Genomic DNA, 18,160 nt, shown 5'->3' with positions numbered 1-18,160 from the left:
CCCCCCCCCCACCAGCAATTGCCTGCTTTGACCCACTTTGTTGTAGAACCCCTCATTAATAAATTAATCTCAGCAAGCAAGTACACCCAGATGCTGAAATTAATTAACTGGATCACTTCGCTTTGTGCAACGGCAATAAATTCTTCTTTCTTTTGAGTAATTTCAACTCGCAGTGTTTCATGAAAATGATCTTAATATGCAAATTTAAGTAAACTGTACTTAATCTGACACTTGCACACTTAACTCTTCATTTTTAACGTCACATTGCCGTAAGCTTACTTAATAAATATAAAGTGTCTGCTCCCAAAATAAGAGCTGAATAGACATATACTGTCTTGCAACATAAAACACATACAATTCATCTAAATAAACTCAATCTATCAGTGGATATATAAATACTTTTTTTTACACGCATAGACTAGATATCTAAAATAATAATTGTATATGTATGTGAAGCTAACATGTAAAAAGGTATTGATAGTTACGTTGCTGACTAATTCACAAATAAATATAACTCAAAAATAAAAATAATTTCTTCCCCGGAAGTCTTTATCCGCTTTTATTTTGAAAGTTGCAGCATATTTCCGGTCCTGACAACGGCTTCACACTTGACACTTTTGACGCTTGACACTTTTCAGGAGACTACGGTGGCCCTGAAGCGCAAATCACCACAACAAATATAGGAACACACAACAACATTAACTACAAACACAACAACATTAACAGAAAACACAACTTTAACTACAACTTTCCCACTTTGAGTGAATTCATGTTAATGTAAGTGTTAGAGCAGAGCACATAGTTAACTATACACACATGTATCACCAGGTATGGTGTTTGAGCTCTGCTAACATTTCAGTTTGCTCAGTTCATTATCATTTGAATTCTGACGTCATCAGAAAACACTCAACTCTAACAAGCTGTGGAAACTCACTGCCTTTAGTTTTTCCTTCAGTTCTGCCAACTTTATATGTTAGTACCCTCATGTACATTTCTCACTGAACTGTATAAAAACCCACACATTCAAGTTCTCTGTAGAACAGCTGAGACCTGAATGTTTTACTTTGTATTCACGTGTTTATTGTGTGTAAATGTTTGCTGATGACTGAGTTTTGTTTGGCACTCCATTCCATATGGGAAAAATACGGGATTAACTTCATGATTCCACTGTTAAAACTCAAAAAACGCATTAAGGATAAGATCCACATATTTTATTCAACAACAAAAATCCCAGATATTGATATTCCAGATCAAAGATTAAACATATAATCATCTCCAGGTCTGAGGGTTCACAACTTGTTTGGAGCGTCAGTGCGCACGAGACCTTGGAGACGCAAGTGACAGATCTTCTTCACCTCGTCGACGGCGCGCGCTCTCTCCGCCGCGCGCTCGCTCTGGCAGCGCTCGGACAGCTGCCGTAAAATGTTCGCCTTGTCGTTCATACGAGCGCAGATGACGAACGGGAACCCGAACCGAGCTTTGTACTCCTCGTTGAGCTGGGCCATGCGCGTTTTCTCCGCAGACTGCAGCGCGTCCAGTCCGGCTCGGCGCTGCTCCTCGCGCGACTCCTGGGTCAGGGTGCCCATTTGGAGGTCTCTGCCCGCGAGGTCCGGGTGACACCTGAGGATGCCCTCCTTACCTGGACACACAGTGAGGATCGATTACTGCTCTCAGTTTGGTTCATGGCTGCGCCATTACGCACAGCTGTGCCATTACGCCAAACCTGAAACACAACTCTTGATAAAAACAGGTCATTTCCTCTCACCTGAGTCTGGCAGAGCGTCAATGAAATCACTTATCGCGCTTTCCAGAGCGAGAACACTCGCGAGGGGACGCTGCGACCAGACCGCGGCTGCTATCATTGGACACTTCTCCACCACGTTCCCGAATATTCGCACAAAATCCTCGAAAGGAAGAGCGTTTACCGCGTCCATGTCCATTGTGTCCTGCTCTTCTAAAGTTTATCTCTGAGACAGAGTTACTGTACAGGTCGATCAGAGAGAGAGAGCAGCCTTCACTGGAACGTGAAATGTTGTGTGAGTTTAGATATAAACAAACCCCCACTGCGTCACTGAGGGAGGACGAGCAGTTCGACAGGAATGCTGCTCTGTAGTGATTCAAGACTCTGCGTGTAGTCAGAGGCGATTCTAGAGTCTGTAGGGGCCATAGGCAAAAATTCCCAGGGGGCCCTTCCTTCCAACCAGTGTTCATCCCCATTACGTTATAAATAATCTGACACCAACGAAAATGTATGATTTCCCCAAAAAAAAAATTTCTTCAAAATGAATGAAATAACATGGAAAAACCTTGTAATTAAAAAGTATGTGAAAATATAGATGTAAAGAACAATAATATACTGTAAATAGCTTTTGAAAAACTATATAAACTTAGTAAAAAATACATTACACTGTAAAGAACCCACATTATAAAACAATATCAATATATAGAACAATAAAATATTGGAAATAACTGGAAAAGACAAATAAACTGAGTAAAAATAGATATGCACTACACTGTAAATATTCCTCTTCATTTTCCAACTTGCAGAACGATAACTAACAAGTAATTTCCAACTCGGCCGGGGTAACTGGCAACCACGGGTTGCCAGTTACGTCAGAAAATGAAACCTAAAAGACCTCGGTATTTTGAATTTGAGTGTAGTAACCGTTGTTGGCCACATTCTTACATATGGCACCTTTAATTATGTTTTGTTTTAAATTACTGTACTTCACTATGTTTTAAATCACAGTTAAAAAATATCAAAACAATATCAAAAATAAATAATTAACACACCAGAAACTTTGGCAGAGGACGATGAGGACAGGTGAATCGGCGCTAATTGTGACCTTTGACCCATTTTGAGTGATACAATGTGTTAAATATACTTTATTTTGTCAGCGCTTTAATTTGTTTAAAGTTTTGCCTTTTAATTAAAAACAATTCATGTTAGATTTTTGTCCCCCTGTCCTTTTTGCAAGACAAGAAAGAACCTTGTTTAAAAAAAAGTAATACTTTATTAATACTTTTGCTTGTAATTAAGTAAAATGTATGTGGATTCTTATGCCGTTTTTCGACTTGACTTATGTGCTTGAATCCTGTAATGAGCAAACAATGCTGCCATCTGCTGGATAAAAAGAAGATGACACCTGAGGGAGCCCTCTTTACCTGGACACAGGTATTTGACATACCATGATAAAATGTCTATAAACATTACTGTGTATTGAATAAGTAAACCAACAGCGCCAAATACAGCCTTTAAAAGAGCTAAAGGACAAACAAGAGGTAACAAAATAGTCTCACCTGACTCTGGCAGAGCGTCAATAAACTCAAAAATGGCAGCTTCCATAAGCGTCAAACTCTCAAAGGGACGCTGTGACCACACAGCAGCTGCAACAATGGGACATTTCTCCACCACGTTGCCAAAAACCTTCTCAAACTCCTCGTATGGAAGAGCGTTCACTGCGCTGATGTCCATGTTTGTGTGTGAAGCAGCTGCACACAGTCAGAGTCTTTGTTGACCTTTGTACGATCCTCTGCAGCAAAGGTTAACGCTCTGTTGGACACGAGAACAAACCCCCGAAAGTCTGTGGAGGTGGATTTACTTTTATTCCTGAGCGTCTGACGTTTAAATCCTATGTTTAAAAGATACATTTTGACCAAAGTGACAAACCTTTGCGGCAAATTTTACAAACCAAACAAATGTATGAATTCTGCGAGGGATTATTAACAGAAAACATTAGAATCCCTTAGGAATAAAGGCATAATATTACAAGATTGTGTTTAATTATTTAATTTTAAAATTTAATTGCCTTTATTCTCCCAATGTCACGACTTTAGTCTCATAATATTCTGATTTTATTCTTGTAATGTTACGACTTATTTCTCCTAATATTACAACTTTTTTCTTATAATATTACGACTTTATTCTTGCAATGTTACGACTTCATTCTTGTAACATTACGACTTTTTCTTATAAAATTACGACTTTATTCTTGCAATGTTACGACTTTATTCTTGTAACGTTACGACTTATTTCTCATAATATTACGACTTTATTCTTGCAATGTTACAACTTCATTCTCGTAATGTTACGACTTTATTCTTGTAACATTCCGACTTATTTCTTATATTCCGACTTATTTCTCGTAATGTTACAAATTTATTTTCGTAAAGTTACAGCTTTATTCTTGTAATATTACGACTTTATTCTTGTAAAGTTACTGCTTTTACATGTTTTTTTATCTCTAAGATAAGATAGTTCTTTAATAGTCTCTACTATACTATACTATACTATATGTTTTATGTGAACAAGTCAAAAAGCAAAAAGGACAAAACATCTGCTAAGTAAAAGTTACTAACCTTTATTGCAACGATTAGTTGTAGAGTACATTTTATTACCAAGCTTAAATGTAAAAAATACTGTGCTGTATATAGAAATGCATACAAAACTGGATTGTAGCTGAAATGTGGGAATTCTCTGGGATTAAAAGGTCACACAGCAACAACAGGGATATACAGCGTTTTTCCTATTGTTGATCAGTCACTCCAGTATCTAACGCAGATAAACATCATATAGCTTACATGTCTTTTGTGACACTTGTTTTTCCACTGAGCTGCACAATAAATCATGGTATAAAAACTACTGTATTTACATCTAGATCAGATTTTTAAATTATCTGCTGAAACCCCGACCCTGAGACATAATGACACAATTTAAAGAAAATAAACACAAAAACAAGTGCTATTTTTTAAAAACAGTCAACACTGATTCAGTTATGGGTCAGTGTTATAAATGTAACAAATACCTTGTTGCTGTACTTAAGTACAAAATTCACGTATCTGTACTTTACTTTGTTATTTATATTTCTTGCAACTTTATACTTTTACTCCACCACAGTTTCCTCTAACTCTCTTTGTTACTCGCTACTTCCAAATCAAATCAGAAGAAGAAGAAGAATTGGTATTATGGTCTTTCACACCCTGCACTATGGGGTGAAGTGTCTTTGGAATTGAACCCTCAACCTTCCAGTTGAAAGACAACTCGCCCTACCACTGAGCCACGATGGCTCTATTGTAACTGAAGTACATTCTACATCAGAAAATGACTTTTTTGATATTTAAGTACAGTAAATGTCATATACTTTAAGCAATATTATAAAAAGTGATTTCAACTTCGTAAGATACTTTATACCTTATATATAAGACATGTTATGAGTGATCACTTTCCATCAGATGGCTTCAGAAGTTCCTCCTCAATGGCCACAGCGTCGCACACGTCCGCTTTGATTTCTTCAGTCGCGTGCGTTTGACAGTAGTCGTTGGTCGACTGCGTCTTGTCCACGTCCTCCTTCACCAAGGCCGCGATGTCCAAAGTGTCCGGCGCGTTCTGGTAGTCGCCGGACGCTTGGTCGAGCGTGTTGTGGTAGAGCTGGAAAAGTGGGAAGGTTGGTAAGAAAGAGGGAAAGTAAAAAAATATGAAAGAGCTTTAACCTGTCTGTTTTTAACCTGTGCTTGTGCTCGACCTGGTTCTACACGGGCTCACCTTCTCCTCTCTGTCTGTCAGCTGGTCACACATGAAGGACACCAGTTTGGAGAAAGACGGACGCTCGCACGGTTCCAGAGCCCAACACTTGCGCATCATCTCGTACCTGGAGAAAGAAGAAAACAGGCGAATTGGAGATCTGCGCATCACTATGGTAACCACAAAACCACAAATCCATGAAGATATTCAACACATTTGTATTTCATGGCCACATCTTATGGCCACAAATTAGTATTTCATGGCCATATCTTATGGTCACAAATTAGTATTTTGTGGTCATGTATTAATATCTTATGGCCACAAATTAGTATTTCATGGCCACAAATTAATATCTTATGGCCACAAATTAATATCTTATGGCCACAAATTAATATCTTATGGCCACAAATTAGTATTTCGTGGCCACAAATTAGTATTTCGTCGCTACAAATTATTATTTCATGGCCACAAATTAATATCTTATGGCCACAAATTAGTATTTCGTGGCCACAAATTATTATTTCATGGCCACAAATTAACAAATTAATAACTTATGGCCACAAATTAATATTTTGTGGTCACAAATTAGTATTCTATGGCCATGGCTTCAAATCTTATGGCCACAAAACTATTTTGTGGGCACACTTTTTTTTTGTCACGTCTGGGGCTCCATACATCTGGACTGATATTATCTTAAAATCACAATTACAGTTATTTATGTGGCAAATAAACTGAATTCACACAAGCACAACCACTAAAACAATTTTTTCTGTTCTAAATTGACATCTTAATCAAGAAATATTAAAGTGCTTTACTATTTCCTCTGAGAGAAACACGACGAGGATACCTACACAGACACATTGGAATAGTACGGACACTCCATCTTAAATCCTCTCTCAATCATTGCGTAGAAAGTGTGATCCACCTTCATCCCAGGATACGGAGTGATGCCTGAAAACCATAAGGAAAAAGTGAGATTTAACGTCATTTTAGGGGAGCGATTTATGTAAATACTGCTAAAGTAAAGTAAAAGCTACCAAGTGAGAAAATCTCCCAGAGCAGAATGCCATAGGCCCAAACATCGCTCTGCATGGTGTACAAGCCCTGGAAAATGCTCTCTGGCGCCATCCACTTGACTGGTAAACGCACCTGAGGAGACAGTCAAACAAAAACCACGTCACATTATGTGATGCTAAAAGAGAGGCAGGATTTGTGTGTGTCGCGTTGTCTCGTACGTTTCCTCTCACGACGTAGTTGCTGTCGTTGTTGATGTCCCGGGCCAGACCGAAATCGCCAATCTTCACCAGGCGACCTTTCGTCACCAACACGTTGCGAGCGGCCAAATCTCTGTGGATACACTGCACATAGACACGATATGTAGCATGTTTACTCAAACCACACACAGAATAACAGATAAAACATGAGAAATGACCAGATTATGTCATCACAGATTAAGGAAACATGTTAAATTGAATGGTGCATGGTGACCGTCTGTGCTTTGCAGGCCACAAACTGTTCATGTTTTGGTTTGTTGCTGTCACACACAGGATGTGAGCAGAGAGCAGCTGGCTGTTGGAATGTTACCCAACATAAAAAAAAAATCATATCCCTAACTCTCACAAATAAAGACAACTGAAAGTGGAGAGGACGTTGAAGACAGACGTGTCAGTGTGGATCGTTTCCTCCAGTACAGGGAAGCCTAACAGCCAAGGTGAGCTACTCTTCTGAGTCACTGCTTTCATTTTTGAGGTTCGTTAACGTACATAAAAACTTCATGACCTCCATGCAAAAGTTTGCATGGAGGTCATATCTGGCGAAAATGCGATATTGGCATGAGGCTCGGACCCCTGCGTTCTACTGCGACCCCCCTAATGTGAAACGTGGATGGAACAAGACAAGATTAAGTTGCACCGAATTTCACCAAACTTGGTGGTAACTTGTCGTAGCCCTAGTCGAACAAAAAAGTCCATAGGGACCACGGCCTCAACGCAACAGGAAGTCGGCCACTTTGAATTTGGCATCCATCTCGGCGATTTGAGCGCTCCGTAAATGAACAAACTCGCCTGAGCGCGTTTATCGTGAAACACGCGACAATTCGTATGAGACACATCAAAGGCAAAACGTTATGGAAAAAGTTTTGTGGATTCAAAAGGGGTGTGGCCACGGAAGTTTGGCGAATTTTGACCATTTGTCACCAAACAGGAAGTGCCCTAGTGCCCTAGTGGTCCAATTATTGTCCTTTAACCAATTAAAAACAATATATTTTCAGTCATTCTTATCAAATACAAAATGAACACCACTGTTTAGATGCACCTGCTTCTTACATTCTTGGAGGAGAGGAACTCCATGCCTTTGGCCACTTGTAAGGCGAAGCTCAGAAGGTCGTCAAAGGTCAGAGCCTGAAGGTCCTCGGTCTGATCTTCCTGCTTTTCAAACATCTCTGAGTTTGCAGGAAACAAGAAAATAGTAGTAATGCGTTAGAAATCTATCTATCTATCTATCTATCTATCTATCTATCTATCTATCTATCTATCTATCTATCTATCTATCTATCTATCTATCTATCTATCTATCTATCTATCTATCTATCTATCTATCTATCTATCTATCTATCTATCTATCTATCTATCTATCTATCTATCTATCTATCTAATACCTTCGTAGGCATCTATGTCACTGGTGTTGAGGAGGAGGGCGATGTCCTCCTGCCCCCTGGTGGCCGCTCGGTACATGGGCACATAATTGTCCACTGTTTGCAGCTCACTATAAAAAAACCAACAACACACACACACACACACACACACACACACACACACACACACACACACACACACACACACACACACACACACACACACACACACACACACACACACACACACACACACACACACATACACACAAACAAACAAAAACAGTGTGATGTGAGTTTAAACTGAAACATGTCTATAAAGCCGTGTTTGTCTGTTTGCACGCGGCCTCACCTGGAGCCTGATCCCTGAGGCAGCAGGTTGTGGTAGAGGCTGCTGAAACGGTCTTTGTTGAACGCGTCAGTCACAGACTTGTGGTAGCGCTCGCTGTTGTTCTTCAGGTAGTTCAGCAGGTCTCCATAACAGCAGTACTGGAAAATCAGGTATATGGGTCCTACGGGGGGCAAAGGGGGGAATGGAAAACAATCATTAACACTCGGGGCGTAAGTCAATAGTAACAACTCAGCTATACACACGTCCTGTAAATTCAACAAATTAAGTGAATGTACTGATAGTTCAGGTTTTTATGGAAGAGGATTCAGAGTTCTGTTCCCAAAGTTCGACACTGAAGTCTCTCCTCCTCTCCTACAAACTAGAGATAAACTCTAAGATTTTTTCTTCACCATGTGTGTTCAAAAAAATCTTGAACTATGCCTTTGATGTCATCTCATTTGTTGCGCTGTGTTGTGTGATTTATCGTATGTCTTCCAAAATTTGACAAAACAGTAAAAAAAGAAAAAAAAAAAAAGTCAAAAATTCGACAAAAAGTCAAAATAAAATAAAATTGAAAATTGGCCAATATTTGACAAAAAAGTAAAAAAGAAATGTGTCCAAACTTTGACAAAAAGTCATACATTAGTATGTTGTCCAAAATTTGCCTAAAAAGTAAAAAATAAATTGTGTCCAAAATTAGACAAAAAGTCATGTCGTCCAAAATTTGACAAGAAAAGGGAAAAAAAATCCAAAATTTGTCAAAAAAGTCATACATTAGTTTGTCGTCCAAAATTTGACAAAAAAGTTTAAAAAAATTTTTTTTTAAATTTGACAAAAAAGTTAAAAAAAAGAAAAGTCCAAAATTTGACAAAAAAAGAGGAAAAAAATGTTTGTCCAGAATTTGACAAAGAAGTCATACTATAGTATTTCATCCACAATTTGACAAAAACGTAAAAGGAAAAAAATGTTAAAAATTTGACAAAAAAGTAAAAAAAAAAAGAATTACAAAATTTGACAAAAAAATATGAAAAAAAAAGTTGTCCAAAATTTGACAAAGAAGTCATACTATAGTATTTCATCCAAAATTTGACAAAAGAGAAAAATGTTGTCCAAAATTTGACAAAAAAAGTCATACTAGTAGTGTCACCTGTTTCTGTGCACGCTCCGAGCAGGTTCACGATGTTGGTGTGGTGACCGATGTGAGTCACCATCTTCAGCTCTGACATCAGCGCCTCCTTCTCCACCGTCTGGTGTTTCTCTGTCGGGGATCAAAACAGTTGACGAGGTCAGAACCCTGAACCCTTTCTCCGCTACACACTTCATGTTCTTTCTCATGAAAACACTTACTGACCTTTGAGCATCTTTACAGCCACCTGCTGTGACACTCCAGGCTTGTTGATGCCGTACGCGGTCGCTTGGACCACCATCCCGAAAGCCCCAGAGCCCAGTTCTTTACCTGCAGAAGACACGTGTAAGACCTTGTGCATTCTTTCCTAATAATAATCATCTTATTCCTATATGCGTAAGTGCAAAGTGCTTTTCAACTAAGAAAAAACGAAGAAAATTAAACTGAGCTTACACACATATTAGATCAATGCCAATAAGAAAAAATTAAATGTGCAAAAACTAGTGTAAAAATAACTATGCAAATATTTCAAAATGAAAATGAGGAAGAGCAGATAAAACCACAAATGCTAAAATTGGGATAAAACGCAAAAGGAGTGACAAAAACACACTAAAATGACATGATAATAACTGAGTGATTTATTTCTTTTCCTTCAGTTTATGATCTGATCGTGGATTGGAAGCAGACGGTGACGGTTGCATGTTGAGCAAACAGGAAAATTCAAGTCATGCAAATTCTTTTTCCCCTCTCTGTAGTAAAATTATTTTAAAAGTTTCCTGCATCTGAAAATTCACTGGAAACACATTCAAATACGCACACAGAGCTGCACCACATAAACCACAGCAACATCAACTGACAATTTTGTCTTGATAGGTTTTTTTGTTTTTTCAAACTAAAACGAAACTCCGATAATAACTCATGTCTCTTCATTAGGGCCTGTATCTGTCTCTTTAAAATGAGCCATAAATAGACACATGAAGTGTTAGCGTAGCACGGTGTGTCGTAGCATGCGGCTGTAACTCATACCCAGTTCCAGGTTCTCTCTGGGAAACTCCCACTTCTGGTTGTACTCAAAGTCCTTAAAGTTGATGTAAATGTAGTCGTTGTCGTTGGGTCCAACCATCTGGATCATCTGCAGCTGTGGCTGATACTTGGGTTTCTATTGGACGTGAAACCAGTCGCAGTTATTTCCTCCATCCATATTCTATTTATCTATTTATGCATAATAATATATATATATTTTTTTACCTTCTTTTTGACAAAGTACATGAGCGCCACGGTGACAACACTCAGAGCCAGAAGCAGCACGATGCTGCCCACTTTCAGCAACGTGGCGATGTTGTCCCCCCCGCGTAGAGCGCCTGCAGACCATAACGTTAAGAATGAAGAAACACTTTTAAACACAATGTAATTTGATTTTTTTTTTTTTTTTAGATATCGCTACCTGTGGAGGCCTGCAGCAACGGCGGGTAGTAAATGACTTTGTGACACCAGAAGCCGACAGAGTTGACGAGGCAGAACTTTAAATGGGGCCCGTTTTCCTGCTCCACCCTCAGAGAGCTCTTCACGGTTTTGTTGCAGGAGACGTCAGAGTCCGTGTGGAAGGTGTGTGAGATTTCTGTCCAGGGAGAATCTGTGTCACAGCTGAAACAGACAGAGAGCGCGGGCTTGTATAAAAATCTCTCTACTTATTTAACCCACAGTGCTCACACGGCACGGCTCTGTGCCATGGGAATAATACACAGCTCCTTATATGGACATCCGGGTGTTTATAGGTCACATATCCAGGCTTTAAAAAAAAGAGTTTTCTTATGTGTTGTCGAGTCAAAGTTTTTAGTCGTGATATAAACTGAAGTAGTGATAATTGTCGCAGAAGTCGCAAAAAAATAGAGCGTTTTTCTTTTCTTTTTGTTCATAAAAACGAGACGAGTGAACTTTGAACTGTGAAGTTCGCACATTTCACAAAATCAATCCGAATATAAACATTTGACTACTCGCTCAGGTGTGTTTATATAGTTAGTGAAAATAAATAAATACATTTAAAATAACAAAATTAATAAATTAATAAAAAAATCAAAAAATCAGTGTTTTTATATAGTAAGCGAACACCATATAAACACACCTATAGCTCAGTTGTGTTTATATAGTTGGTGAAAATTAATAAATAAACAAATTAATTAATTAATAAATGAACACATTCATTAAATAGTTAAATAATTAAATAAATAAATACATTAATTCATTAATAACTTTAAAATTAATAAATCAATAAATTAATAAATCAGTGAGTTTATATAGTAAGCGCACACCATATAAACACACCTAGAGCTCAGATGTGTTTATATAGTTTGTGAAAATTAATAAATTAATAAATAAATTAATGAATGAATGAATGAATGAATGAATGAATGAATGAATGAATTCATTAATTAATTAATTAATTATAACATTCATAAATCAGTGTGTTTATATAGTAAGCGCACACCATATAAACACACCAATAGCTCAGGTGTGTTTATATAGTTGGTGAAAATTAATAAATAAATAGATTATTTAATCAATAAATTATTATACTCTCTGTATTCACCAGGACAGTCGTCATACCTGTCGTTATGTGAAGTGGAGCAAAACATCCAGGTGTAATTCGCCGGCACGAGGCTGGCGACCTCGATGGTGAGGACGTTATCCGTGTTGTTGACCTCGAGACTGAACTTTGGTTTGTCTGAAACGAAATGAAATAGATTTAAAGAAGTGTGTCTTTTTAAAATGTAGAAGAAGACCCGGGTTGGAACGGTGGCCTTTTCTACGGGGAGTTTGCATGTTCTCCCCGTGTGTGTGTGTCGGTTTTCTCCGCGTTTCTCCGGCTTCCTCCCACAGTTCAACAACATGCAGTATAGGGATTAGGTAAATTGGACACTCTCAATTGACCGTGAGTGTCAATTTAGACATTCATGTGGAGGCTAAAGCGGTAGAAGACGGATGGATAATTGTGCGAGGGTCACGTTATTAAAGGAATCTCTTACCGACAACACACACTGATACAGTCTTTGTTTCCTTTTGTCCTCCGGCCTCCAAGTGTAACTTGTAATCTCCGGTTTTGAGTTGCTTGCATAGTTTCACAGTCCTGAAAAACGCCGTCCCCATTATATATATCAAATGTTTTTCAAGTGATTTAGACAACAGCAGAATCATCACCGCGTAGAATTTACCTGTGCTTTGTGACCCACTTGTCCCTGATGCATTTGGTGGTGGTTTTATCAGGAGCCTCCCAGGAGCAGTGCTGCAGCACAGGGTGATAGGAGACACTGGCCTGTAGACAGGAGCTGGATGCATTCTGAGCCGTGACAATCTTGCTCTTATCCAGCCGGACAGAGAGAAAACCTTTGGCTGAGGCAACAACAAAATCACAACTTAGAACGACAAATACTACAAACGAGATTTTGGGGAAAAAAAACACTTGAAAGTTCATTTAAATCGACAAACCCAGGACGTGGACATGAACAGACTTGGTTTTGTTTTTTGGACTCCTGCAGGTGTAGGTTCCACTGTCCTCCTCACTGACTGATTTGATGGACAGGTACGTCATGAGAGATTTGGACAGGTACGTCATGAGAGATTTGTAATGGCTGTCCTGTTTGATGCAGAGCTGTAAATGAAGAGTATGACATGAATGGGTCAAAGGTCACAAATGTCACTCACTCAGGGACCTTAATTACTGCCAATTCACCTGTCCTCATCATTTACCTGTCCTCATCATTCATCTGTTCCTGTCCCCATCATTCACTTGTTCTCATCACTCACCTGTCCTCATCACTCACCTGTCCTCATCACTCACCTGTCCTCATCACTCATCTGTTCTCATCATTCATTCACCTGTCCCCATCATTCACCTGTCCTTATCATTCAACTGTCCTCATCACTCAACTGTCCTCATCATTCTCCTGTCCTCATCATTCACCTGTCCTCATCATTCACCTGTCCTCATCACTCACCTGTCCCCATCATTCACCTGTCCTCATCATTCACCTGTCCCCTTCATTCACCTGTCCTCATCACTCACCTGTCCTCATCGTTCACCTGTCCTCATCACTCACCTGTCCTCATCACTCACCTGTCGTCATCGTTCACCTGTCCTCATCACTCACCTGTCCCCGTCATTCACCTGTCCTTGTCACTCACCTGTCCCCATCACTTACCTGTCCTCATCACTCACCTGTCCCCATCACTCACCTGTCCTCATCATTCACCTGTCCTCATCACTCACCTGCCCCATCACTCACCTGTCCCCATCATTCACCTGTCCTCATCATTCACCTGTCCCCATCACTCACATGTCCTCATCACTCACCTGCCCCATCACTCACCTGTCCCCGTTATTCACCTGTCCTCATCACTCACCTGTCCTCATCATTCACCTGTCCTCATCACTCACCTGCCCCATCACTCACCTGTCCCCATCATTCACCTGTCCTCATCATTCACCTGTCCCCATCACTCACATGTCCTCATCACTCACCTGCCCCATCACTCACCTGTCCCCGTTATTCACCTGTCCTCATCACTCACCTGTCCTCATAATTCACCTGTCCTCATCACTCACCTGCCCCATCACTCACCTGTCCCCATCATTCACCTGTCCTCATCATTCACCTGTCCCCATCACTCACATGTCCTCATCACTCACCTGCCCCATCACTCACCTGTCCCCGTTATTCACCTGTCCTCATCACTCACCTGTCCTCATCATTCACCTGTCCTCATCACTCACCTGCCCCATCACTCACCTGTCCCCGTTATTCACCTGTCCTCATCAGTCACCTGTCCTCATCACTCACCTGCCCCATCACTCACCTGTCCCCGTTATTCACCTGTCCTCATCACTCACCTGTCCTCATCACTCACCTGTCTTCATCACTCACCTGCCCCATCACTCACCTGTCCCCATCATTCACCAGTCCTCATCATTCACCTGTCCTCATTTGTATTAGTTTTAAAACAACCTAGTCCATGAAATGATGGAATTAAGACACATGATCGTACCTTCTTCTGGTCTGAGGAGCACGGTAACGATTCATCCAGCACTTTGCCACCTTTCTCCCACACAGCAGCTGGAGGTATGTACTGTTGTATTCTGCAGCGGAGCAGTAACGACTGACCGGGGCTCAGAGTCACGTTAGACACCTCGTCCTTTCGCATTACCTCACTTTCTAGATCTGAAAACACAAACACACACACACAGACGGAGAGCACCGAGTCACACAAACACACCTGACCAGAACTGTTTGAGACAACATTTCCCCAGGCTCTATACTGCGTTTGCTATATTTAATTACCATAGTCATAAAGCTGAGAGCATTCCTGTTCCTCTTGGGCGTTAGTAGCACAGCACATGCCTCCTTTCTGATAATACTCAGTCGATGGTATTGTGCTCTCTGCCTTCCAACTGTTTTGTGTGTTTTTTATTTTCACACTTGCTCTGAAGTACAACAAAAAAAAAGAGAAGAGACGATGAGAGTGTAATTTCCTGGTCACTGTGCTGTTAGATCAGATAAACTCGCTCTTCGTTTCTCACCTTGACCACTGCAGTGTGGGCCTGGGGCAGCCCTCAGAGACACATTTGAAAAGAGGCGATGCACTGCTGACATCTGCACCCTCCAGCATCAGCTGTGGTTTTGTGGGCCGACCTAGAAAAATTGTTTTAAAAAGATAATTAACCTAGTTTGATTACCGCTGTGTTTACACAGCCCTGTCGATGAGGTGACCGAGCGTTCATACTTACCCGTGATGACATGAACGGACACAGCCATTGAAGACCTGATCCCGCTGCTCGCCTCACAGCTGAGCGTGCACTCGCCAGAATCTCTGTCAGAAACTTGTGGTAGGACAATCGTGTTTCTGCTACTCCTGAGGGGGGGGGGAGAAAAAAATAAATCCTCATATTAATCCTCATCACATGAAATAAAATAGTGAAAGAGATAAATAAATTCAACTTACACTGTCGTTACAGGGTCTTTTCCTGTGGTCCAGTGACACACAGAGTCTCCACTGAAGCTCTCCAGTGCGATGATGAGTTTCTGACCAGCACACACTGACAGGAGGACGGCTCCGGATGCATTAAGATGATCGGCTGGTGCAAAACATGCCACCTGAGAGAGAGAGAGAGAGAGAAGATGTCAAACTGAGGTGGCACGAAACCAGTCATCACTCATTTCTGTTCTCCTAAAACAGAAATGAAAGAGGAGTCATTTCAGTCAGGTTTGTATCATTTCCCTCACAGATGTTGTTTTTCTGCTACAGAGAGTCACACTAAAGACCTGCATCCATAAGACCTGCGGGGGCCATAAAGGTAGTCTTTTTTTGCACCACAGTTCAATTCTCATGACAGTAATGTTGTGGAAAATGCAAAAAAAAGTGTTTTCTATAGGTTACTGTTGAGTTCAAACATTAACATTAGAGATACCTCAGGACTGGGCTCACACGCCGGGGACTGTGTCGACGCCACGTCCGAGCAGACGACCCCGACAACACAGAGCAGGAGAACAGCGACTACACACAAGAAGAAGAACAATGTAAGTTCATTTAAATTGAATAAAACATTGGTGGTAATACTCTCTCAATTTAAGAAATTTTTCCAGTATCCAGGGAATAAAACATGGTAATGTTAGTGTAAATTACTGTAGGCTATCATCAGTGTAATACACTCACACATATATAAATGTTTGTCTTATGTTACACATGTTTTTCCAGTTTGTTCATATCAAGTGATTACTATAGAAATAACATGTTATTCTCATATCCCCACACCACCGCGCTATTACCATATTGTAAATGCAAATGTGACAGCTCATATAAATAATGAACTGTTTAGTTAAAGAGCCATTGCAGCACAACAATATATAAGTTATTAACTAGTTTCTGACATACATGTCTCATTACATTGTCACGAAGGATTTAAAAAAAAAAAAAAAATTGACAAAAGTCTGAGCCAAAGTCACTTCCTTCAAAGAAAATAAAAGCCCTACACTGTCCTACACCTAGTTTTATAAGTAAAAAAAAAATCTAATAAATACATTTTAAAAAAACAACAACAATAACTGGACATATTTAACAGACTCTGTAATAGAATGTGAATTAAACAAATACATCAACACCATAATGATTTTAAGTTTATTCTAATTGGGGAAATTATTCTAAGTGGGCGGAAAAACAGGTGAAACAACAATAATAATAGTTCTGAGGTCGTTATTTTAACTGACAATATTTAACGTATAGGTTTGAATGTGAGACGAGACTCACCTGCAGTCATGTTTATGTGTCTCTGCCTCCGCACTGACGCTCCTCTTCTACATAACTGAGTCACTCTTTGATGGACAGGCTCAGCCAGGTACTTTAAAAGAGAGGAACAGGAAAACGCTCTGGCCACGCCCCCTCCCCTCTCCCTCATTTACATATCCCTATCACAGCAGTTTCACATGCGCACTTTATATAAAGTTTGAATGTAATAAACGGAGGCTGCAGTTTGGGCAATGCTGTTTTAATGTCTGTCTAATGAAAATGTTAAAACTGCGAGTGAATCCACATCAGATTTGTTTGACTAATTAAAAAAGATAAATAATTGTCAAAGTGATTAAAAACTAGTTTTATATTCCACTCAAACATGATTCTATATATATTTTTTAAGAGGATTGCATAAAAAAAGCTGATTCAGTATGTAAAAACACAAAAAACAAACAATTCTATCACTTAAAGTCTGATGTGTGTTATGTTAAATGACGTGACTTCTTCAACATGTATTATGATAATTGCTGATATTAGCTCATTTTAATTATATTATAATAGTTATCTTTAAAGCTCTTTTTAGCCTTGTCCCCACTGAATATGTATTATTACAGCTATAACAATATGTACCAGATAAAAAAATAAAAAATAAAAAAAACATTATCAATATGATAAATAATAAACATGAGCTGCAGTTAAACTCTGTACAGAATGTTTTAAAAGATTATTATGTGTGAGGAAATGTAGGGCAAGTTTACTTATATAGCACACTTCAACAACAAGGCATTTCAAAGTGCTTTACAGTAGAAAAAAGAACGCAATAAAGCAGCTGCATTAAAGATATAAAAGGCATAATATAAAGAGGTAAAAGAAAGAGCGGGACGAAAGGAATTCAAAGTTGCAGTTATGGCTGAGGTTCAGCAGTGGTGATCACTTTATTTATTTACATAAAAACCATTGTCTTCTATTTTAAAGACATGAATGCAATAATGCAACAATACCCATGTACGGAAGACACTGCATGTTTAATTCTGAAACGGTAGTCAAATGTTAATCAGCTTTTTCTAAAGCTATTATATGGTTAGATAAATATTATAAAATGTTATATTACTTTATGACAAAAGTTACATTGCTGTGGTGTCAGGTCTACCGACAGCAGATGTAAATACAGTAAAATTCTGCCCATCCCCAAACACTGAGCTACATTTCCTCCACTTTGCACTTTGACAGTCTCCTGTGCTGCAGGCTCGTGTTTGCAGCATGTAAACTCTG

At 39.4% G+C, this 18,160-nt stretch overlaps 2 protein-coding genes across 2 annotated transcripts; both read right to left on the bottom strand.

The window, feature by feature from the left end:
- Positions 1-1,289: 1,289 nt before the first annotated feature.
- On the bottom strand, positions 1,290-3,475 carry LOC310937647 (2-oxo-4-hydroxy-4-carboxy-5-ureidoimidazoline decarboxylase-like; the record flags this gene model as incomplete). Its single annotated transcript, XM_083901958.1, has 2 exons — positions 1,290-1,639; positions 3,301-3,475. The coding sequence occupies 2 exons, from the start codon at positions 3,473-3,475 to the stop codon at positions 1,290-1,292; spliced, it is 525 nt and encodes a 174-aa protein (XP_083758084.1).
- A 1,743-nt stretch (positions 3,476-5,218) lies between these two features.
- Positions 5,219-16,916, bottom strand: LOC310937260 (receptor-type tyrosine-protein kinase FLT3-like; the record flags this gene model as incomplete). The annotated part of the gene is made up of 24 exons (XM_083901490.1): positions 5,219-5,428; positions 5,543-5,648; positions 6,373-6,472; positions 6,559-6,670; positions 6,757-6,879; positions 7,846-7,961; positions 8,178-8,284; positions 8,506-8,665; positions 9,632-9,742; positions 9,836-9,940; positions 10,637-10,769; positions 10,859-10,971; positions 11,055-11,254; positions 12,215-12,332; positions 12,634-12,734; positions 12,820-12,997; positions 13,094-13,256; positions 14,651-14,823; positions 14,944-15,086; positions 15,183-15,294; positions 15,390-15,514; positions 15,605-15,756; positions 16,071-16,156; positions 16,907-16,916. The coding sequence occupies 24 exons, from the start codon at positions 16,914-16,916 to the stop codon at positions 5,219-5,221; spliced, it is 3,057 nt and encodes a 1,018-aa protein (XP_083757616.1).
- Between the last annotated feature and the right edge of the window lie 1,244 nt (positions 16,917-18,160).

Source organism: Microchirus variegatus, assembly GCF_963457635.1.
Source record: "Microchirus variegatus genome assembly, chromosome: 15".
In the NCBI taxonomy this organism is placed as follows: Eukaryota; Metazoa; Chordata; class Actinopteri; order Pleuronectiformes; family Soleidae; genus Microchirus; species Microchirus variegatus.
This window is presented reverse-complemented; position numbering and strand designations above follow the sequence as displayed.